Raw genomic sequence first — 7,826 nt, 5'->3', positions numbered from 1 at the left:
TATTTGTTTCTTTGTAAACCTGGTTCGTCCTGTTAAGAAGGAGTGGTGTGTCTCTGGCTGCTATGTGTCTCTCTTCTGTGCCTTCTAGTCCGGTTTCGGCTGCTCTGCTCTGTGACACATTTTTCGAAGTCAAGGTGTGTGCATGTGTGTGTGTGTGTGTGTGTACTATGCATGGAGGAAAGGGGGTACTAGGAGAGGCGGTTCTGAGGTGGCCTAACCTGTTCTCCTTGTTGGCTTTAACCTTATAGGCAGATCCATCTCGTCCTACCTGACAGAGCAGAAGGGATTCACTGAGGAGGAGACATCTCCCTGGGCTTTCCTTACGTGCAGGCATCCTTGGCAGCACCACACGGTGAGACCATCAAAATTGATGTCTATGGACTATGGCTTGTTTCTTGATATGAGATAACTAAAAACATCCTCTATTGTGTTAATCAGATTAAGGTTTTAACTCCTTTTTATTCAGTTATATTGAGTTGTAAGGAAAATAATTGATTTGAATATGAAGCTTCAAATTAAAAGGTTCCCAGTTCTGGTGATGGAATACTCACAGACAGCTTTTTCAACAGCTGTTTGAAACTTTATGTCCATATACTTGACATTCACTGGAATAAGGTCATCTCATAATATATTCTTTATTTACAAGACAGGTTTTTTACGATGCATCTGTAATATGTCACGACCCAGCTGCATGGCAGAGACATATGTGACAAGTGATGCTTCAAAATAAAATAATTAAACTGTAGATAAAAATATATATCGTTTTTAATTTAACAAACGCTAAATTGCTAATGAATAGTACTGTCTGTGCGACTGTAAGGGAAATGTAACATTTTTCCCCTTTGATTGATCATGATTCAATCTCATACAATGTAACCTTGATCATGCTGTATCCTGTTCAACTGAATGAATATTGGCCTGATTGGTTTAACTAAGGCAATGTTGCCTTGATCTCATCAGAAGATCCTGACCTTTGACTTAGTAACAACCCCAACCAGAGTGGGAGGGATGAGCCAAATGTATAAAGACAAAGAACTGTTTCCCATCGGTGTGGATATTACAAACTAGCCTTTGTCGTATGCACCATGCTCTGAACATTTAAGTTGTGACTATACTGTAAGAGAATTGCGTCTCGTTCCTCTTTGTCAAGGTGGGATTGCAGAAATTGCTATGACAGCGACATACTGTTTTTCTAACTGGGACATGCCCAACCGGTCATCAGACTCACACCCTGCAGTTTTGCTCAGTGGTTGGTATCAGTATTGATGTTGACACCCTGATTAAAAGGACACACCTATTATTAGAGCAAAGCTCTAATAATTTTGGGGGAAATCGTTTGTGACTTTACTGCCTTTCCTATTTTCCAAGACTCTAGTTTCTGGTTTGCTTTCCCACACACAGAGCCTAAGCAGTTATGTCGTATGTCCTTATTTCCATCTGTTATTTCTTTGAGAATTAAGGATGCATGTGCAAGAACAGTGACATCGGCTACTCTGATCAGTGCTGCAGCTTTCACTTTATATATATTCTTTAAAAATGTATTACGCACACATTTCTTACCATGTGGCGTCTCATTGCGAACTCATTGTTTGCTTTGTTGTTTATCCACTTGAAGACATAATTACTTTTAGGAGTCTGTTCAGGACTGTTGCCTTAGCACAGATGAGGTGTTAACTGATTCACATTACATTACATTACATGTCATTTGGCTGACGCTTTTATCCAAAGCGACTTACAATTATTACACTCAACATTTATGAGGGGCCATTTAGGGGTTCAGTATCTTGCCATTAGGTTACATTCGGTTTGTTTTATAGCATTAGGACACAGTTTGATTCTTAGTGGAAGAAGACATCCTTTCTTAATTTCTTTCTCCTGCTGTTTTTCGCAACCCAACACTGAGCAGGTTAAAGTCTGCTCTGTCTTAGTCTATATGCGACCATGTTACAAGTGGAATACATTAGCATTTATGCGTGATGATTTTGGGGTGTGGCTGCAGGCTGGGCTGCGTGTGTGTTCAGAATGCACCCAATCAGACTGGTTTGGATGCCTACATTCCCATGCACAAACCTAGCAGAAGTTTTAAATTCCTGAAGTGTGAGATGATATGTGTGTGGGCGTCGTTGTTTCTCTGTCAGCTGGGGTCAGAAAATCAGGGAGCAGGTGAGCACAGACATTGATGTGCACACAGAGTAATGAGTGACAGCTACACAGCGTTGGTTTGATGGATTCCTAGAATCTATATAAAAGAAAGGTCATGCTCTTTTCAAGAATTTATTTTTGACCTGTTGTCCTGTTGTCCTGTTGTATGGCCATCTTCTCCTCTGCCCAGGTCATATCTCGTATTCCACGTAATGTTATAATATAAATATCAGGAATTGCCAGACTTTAGGTGCAGTAACTTATTTGGCATAACAGGCTACATTAGACAGCAAAACAACCTGGAGTCATGAACATAGTAAAGGGTTTTTGGGCAGTGGTTCAATATTTAATAAGACTACAGTCTAAATCATGACCTGTCAACATACATCACAGTCATATCCACTTTGGACATTTTTTAAATTCACAACATACCGTGCGTTATTGGAATGAAAATCATGCTGCTGGCAGTATTCGTGTTGTGGACGTAGGCAGGTTAATAAAAGAGGGAACTTTTTTTCACAAACAGTTATAATTGCACTAGACTTTCAGTTTTGAAAAGAGGCTCATTTTTAAAAATGCAACACTGGTTTTCTTCATCTTGCTCGATGTAAAGCACATTGTGTTTTCATGTCTCTGATCAAACTTATACTAATATAATCCTATTCTCTGGTGTTTACAGGAAGCCTTGCAGTCGTTGTGAGTTTCCATGGTTTCTTATACTTCAATATAAATTCCATGATATGTGGATATAAACACCCACAAAATGATGGTGAGTAAGACAAAGAATAGTTCCGAAATTTACTCTGCATTTATGTGATAGCAATTTTCACAATGGATTCTTGATTCTAATGGACAATAGATCAACCATAATTTATTAAAATATGAATGATCACAAAACTAATGTTGTACATGTGTGAAAATGTTTCTGACCTGTCTTATTTTCTGTATAACCACTTTTAATTACAGAACGGGAACAGCACTAGTTTTTTAGAAAACCTGGTCCTAGATGACTCAGACAAAGGAGTCATCGTTACAGGAATCAGAGATGAATCAATCGCTACAAAGAGTGGCCTGAAAGCAGGTAAGACAGAACCCGGTGACTCTTTTACAGCAGTTTTAAGACAGCTCAACCAGCAGCTGCAGATAAAGGATTTGAGGAAAGAATATTGATTTGCTGGAATGACTTTGGTGAATTGTTTCTGTTTGTTGCAGGGGATGAGATTGTTGCAGCCACTATCCACCTGGACCACCTCAACAAAGACGAAGTGCTTAGCATCCTGAAGGTCTTGGAGCCGTATGATAACAACATGAAGGTTCTGACAAAGAAGGACCTGAGTGCAACTGCTGGGCTTGGCTCCTTAGGATTCGGTCTCAATGACTCTGCAAAGGTATGTCACTGTTATTATATGTAATCAGTTAATTCCCCCAAAGATTAATCTTGTTTGGAAAATGTTGGATGCCAACTCACTGCAAATTGGTGAATTGGACTCCATTGCCCAGCTCATAGTTAGAACATAGTTAGAGTTTGGAGTAAACATATATATATATTTAACTCCCTGTTGGAGACTACAGGCGGTTGCTGAGGTGATGGAGGGGCTGTATTGACAGGCAGCAGAGGCATTGACAAGCAATGCGACAGATGGGAAATCTTACATTTTGGGATGAGTGTGTATTATGAAGGGTTGTGTAGAGTGAAGGATGTCACATTATTAGAGCAGCGCAGCTCAGGTTGGCTGCCTGAACTAGCTGATAAGCGTCACTCCAATTGTCGCTCTGATAACGTTTTTTATGTCTAACATTGGGCATATGGTTTCCAGTAAGATTATCGCTAAATTACACAAGACTGGCTTAAAATATATTTTGTTAAAGTATGTATATTAACCTTGTTTGCTTATCACTTCCTTCCCAACAGATTGCCGACCTAAACAAGGATTTGTCATTGGATGCATCTGCTCAGGCACCAGTTCTTTCCATTGATGGCCTGAGGGGAAAGCTAAATGCTTCAAAAGGGTTGGAGGGGGGATTAAGGGGTCCCACTATGAATGGAGACCTTCCCAGTCTCAGTCTAAATAAGCCTTCAGCTGATGCTAGCACCAAGTTCACAATGCCCTCTCTAGGACTGACTGGACCAAATGTAACCGGAGATCTAGATGGCACCCTCAAAGCACCCAATGTCAGTGTCTCGACCCTCAACGTTGATGTTACGAAACCAGAAATCAAGACAGGCAACTTACAGTACAATTCCCCCAAATTCTCAATGCCCCATTTCGATCTACCTCAGCTCAGTCCACCACATGCAAATGTAGGTGCGTCTGGAGACATAGATGTACCTGCCTTTGGAACACCAGACCCAAAGTTAAATCTTAAAAGTCGAGATATGGATTTGGATGGTCCAAAATTGAATCTGAATGGGCTAGATGTAAATTTAGGAAAAACCGACATTGAGCCACCCTCAGGAAAAATTAAATGGCCGCATCAAAAATGGAAAGGTGCCAAGGTCAAAGGGCTAGATGGTAACTTAAATGCTGACTTGTCTGCACCTGGTGTCAACCTCTCCACACCAAAGTTTGATGGGAATCTGGAAGCACCAGATGTTGATATTAACTTACCCAAAGCTGAGATGGAAGCCCCTGAGGTAGGTGCTCAGATCCCAAATATTGACATTGATGCCCCATCTGGTAAAATCAACTGGCCTCACAAGAAGTGGAAGAAACCAAATTTCCATGGCTCAAATGCTGATCTGGACCTAGATGCAAACCTGAACACACCAGATGTTGATCTCTCTCTCCCAAAAGTGGGAGGTGGGGTAGATACCCCAGATGTTGACCTTAATTTGACAAAGGCAGACCTTGAAGTCCCTAATTTAGATGCAGATGCATCTATTGGTAAAATCAACTGGCCTCATCTGAAATGGAAGAAACCCAAAGTTCAAGGCCCAAAAGCAGACTTAGACATAGATGCCGACCTAAACACACCTGATGTACAACTCTCATCTCCAAACATTACTGTACCAAATGCTGAGCTGAATGTCCCAGACATTAATGCACCAGATGTTGACTTTGATGCTCCATCAGGGAAAATCAACTGGCCTCACAAGAAGTGGAAAAAACCCAAATTTCATGGCCCCAAAGCTGACCTGGACCTTAATGCAGATCTGAACACTCCAGATGTCGGTCTGTCAGTTCCAAATTTTGAGAGTGACATCAGTACACCAGATATTGATCTGAATTTACCCAAAGCAGATGTCAACATTGACCAGCCCTCTGGCAAAGTCAAGTTCCCAACACTCAAAAAGCCCAAGTTCATGCTTTCTGGACCAAAGGTTAAATCACCAGATGTTGACATTCATGCTGATACACCTGGCCTCAATCTCGATCCTGATATTGATTTGAATTTACCCAATGTTAAAGCACCAGACGCAAACATTGAAGCTCCATCTGGGAAGATCAAGTGGCCCACTCTTAAGAAACCCAAATTTGGCACACTAAAGGGTCCAAAGGCTGATCTTAACACAGATTTGAGTGCACCAGATGTTAATCTTTCTGGACCGAACATCAAGGGTGGGCTAGATACTCCGGATCTAGATTTTAGCCTGCCTAATGCTGATGTCAAAGGTCTGGATGTGGATCTTAATGGTCCAGATCTTGACACACCTGATGGAAAACTGAAGTTTCCAACATTTAAATTGCCAAAATTTAAAGGGCTAAATGCCAAGGGTCCTGAGTTGGATACGGATTTAAATGTACCGGTCATTGAGGCACAGGATCTCTCTTTGTCTGCACCAAAAATTGAAGGGGGTATTGATACACTAGATTGTGACATTAGTTTACCAAAAGCTGATCTCAAAAGTCCTAATGTAGACCTTCAAGCTCCAGATATTGATGCCTCAGCTGGAAAAATCAAGATGCCAAAAATAAAATTTCCAACATTTGGCTTATCTGGGCCAAAGGTTAAAGGACCTAACATTGATGTGGATACTGACCTCAGAAGTCCAGATCTGGGTTTGTCTCTTCCTGATGTAGATGCTAAGCTACCTAAAGCAGATCTAACGGCCCCAGACTTGAATCTTGAAGCCCCCAAAATCAAAGGTGGCATAGCTGCCCCAGATTGGAACCTGAAAGCACCAGATGTAGACGTTAAAACACCAGATGTTGACATTGATGCTCCTGGAAAATTTAAAATGCCTTCATTCAGCCTTCCAAAATGGAATATCGGAGGATCAAAGGCTCAATTACCTGATGCAGAGCTTACGACTCCAGGTGTCTCTGTTCCTGATGTAGATGTTAATTTGCCATCAGCTGATGTCAAAACACCAATGTGGAATCTTTCTGCCCCCACAATTAAAGGAGATCTGGATGCTGATCTTAAGACAGATTTACCAGATTTAAAGCTTTCTACTCCGAACATTAATGCAAAGGGGGACCTCGGTTTGCCCAAAGCTGGACTGAAAGTACCAGATCTCAGCCGTTCTTCACCAAACATTGATGGAAATTTCTCAGCACCAAACATAGACACCAAGTTACCAAAAGCGCAACTGGATGCACCCGATGTGAATATCAATGGGCCTGATGCAAAGCTCAATAAACCAGCTTTTAATTCTCCTTTGGGTGACCTTAAATTGCCTTTCAAGATTCCAAAATTTGGCCTTTCAAAATCTGAAGTAGAAGTTCCTAGTGTTCATCCTTCAGCTGAGGCTGGGATGGACGCACCCAAGGTGAACATAGGCAATATTACAGCGGATGCCAACATGTCTGCTCTAAAGTTAGACACAAGCCTTAACACCGAAACTGATGGGTCAGGTGATGAGATGGAGATTCCTGCATTCCGATCCCACAGACTACCGAGACACGGCATTGACGGCAGTGAATCCAATGATATATTTGGCTTATCAAAACCTGTCACAGATGAAAAGGATTATGTTTTCAGCAAAGGGATCCGCTTGCCAATATTAAATGCAAAATCTGCAGGGGGAGAGAAGATTGACATTATGGAGAGATTGAAGATGGCAATGCAAAAAGGACCCTCTCCTAATGTCACACCAACTGAAGTGAAAACAGATATTGATCTGAAGCTTGCCGCCCCAAGTCTTGATGCCAGTGCATCTACAGAAGCAGAGGATTCCTTCCTAGTTAGAGGAGGTACATTTAAAGTAGATAAGCTCGAGTCTGCACTGGGCTTAGCGGGCCCTGAAATTTTGAAATCAGATGAAAATGACAAAATGTCATTGAGCCTCTCCAATATGCTCGGCCTTAATGTCAAGGTTTAAGATGCTGACTAATTCCTGCTGCATTAACCTGATACATAAAGCTTCAGTTTGGTAACCTTGTAAATACATACAAATAAATAACTTTAACTCACTCTTACCACAGTTTTCACCAGATAAAGCCGGCTCCAGTATCTCTCTTGAGTAACAAATGCCTGGTTGCCAAAGGATGGAGCTTGTTTTTATAAACTATGTGTATATTCCTGTTATTTATATGAGCTTTGTTTTCTAAACATTTTTGATTTGGAAATATGTTACATATTATTATTCAATATCTCCCTCAGAATTGCATGTGATCAAATTTAGCTGTTAAAGCTTTTGAGAATTGCATGACTTAACCATAACATTTTAAAAGCTGAGTCAATTGTGTGAGTGTAAGTAACTGTTGATTTTTTGTTCATTAAATAACTCAAAATATGAA

The 7,826-nt window shown here is 40.9% G+C and overlaps 1 protein-coding gene across 1 annotated transcript; it reads left to right on the top strand.

The window, feature by feature from the left end:
* The first annotated feature begins 282 nt into the window (after positions 1-282).
* si:ch211-125o16.4 (neuroblast differentiation-associated protein AHNAK) lies at positions 283-7,826 on the top strand. Its single transcript, XM_062401735.1, has 5 exons — positions 283-352; positions 2,822-2,911; positions 3,109-3,223; positions 3,355-3,530; positions 4,055-7,826. Exons 2-5 carry the CDS (start codon positions 2,906-2,908, stop codon positions 7,406-7,408), a joined length of 3,651 nt encoding a protein of 1,216 aa, XP_062257719.1. The 5' UTR covers positions 283-352; positions 2,822-2,905; the 3' UTR covers positions 7,409-7,826.

The sequence above is a fragment of the Platichthys flesus genome, chromosome 12, assembly GCF_949316205.1.
Source record: "Platichthys flesus chromosome 12, fPlaFle2.1, whole genome shotgun sequence".
NCBI classification, from domain to species: domain Eukaryota; kingdom Metazoa; phylum Chordata; class Actinopteri; order Pleuronectiformes; family Pleuronectidae; genus Platichthys; species Platichthys flesus.
Note: the sequence above shows the minus strand (reverse complement) of the source record. Positions and strands in the feature narration are given on the sequence as shown.

Bases quoted from the DNA above. Each gene is read 5' to 3' on its own strand.
- si:ch211-125o16.4 (XM_062401735.1), top strand. The intron at 3,224-3,354 runs GTAAGACAGAAC...TGTTTGTTGCAG, and splicing joins AAAGAGTGGCCTGAAAGCAG to GGGATGAGATTGTTGCAGCC. The intron at 3,531-4,054 runs GTATGTCACTGT...CCTTCCCAACAG, and splicing joins GTCTCAATGACTCTGCAAAG to ATTGCCGACCTAAACAAGGA.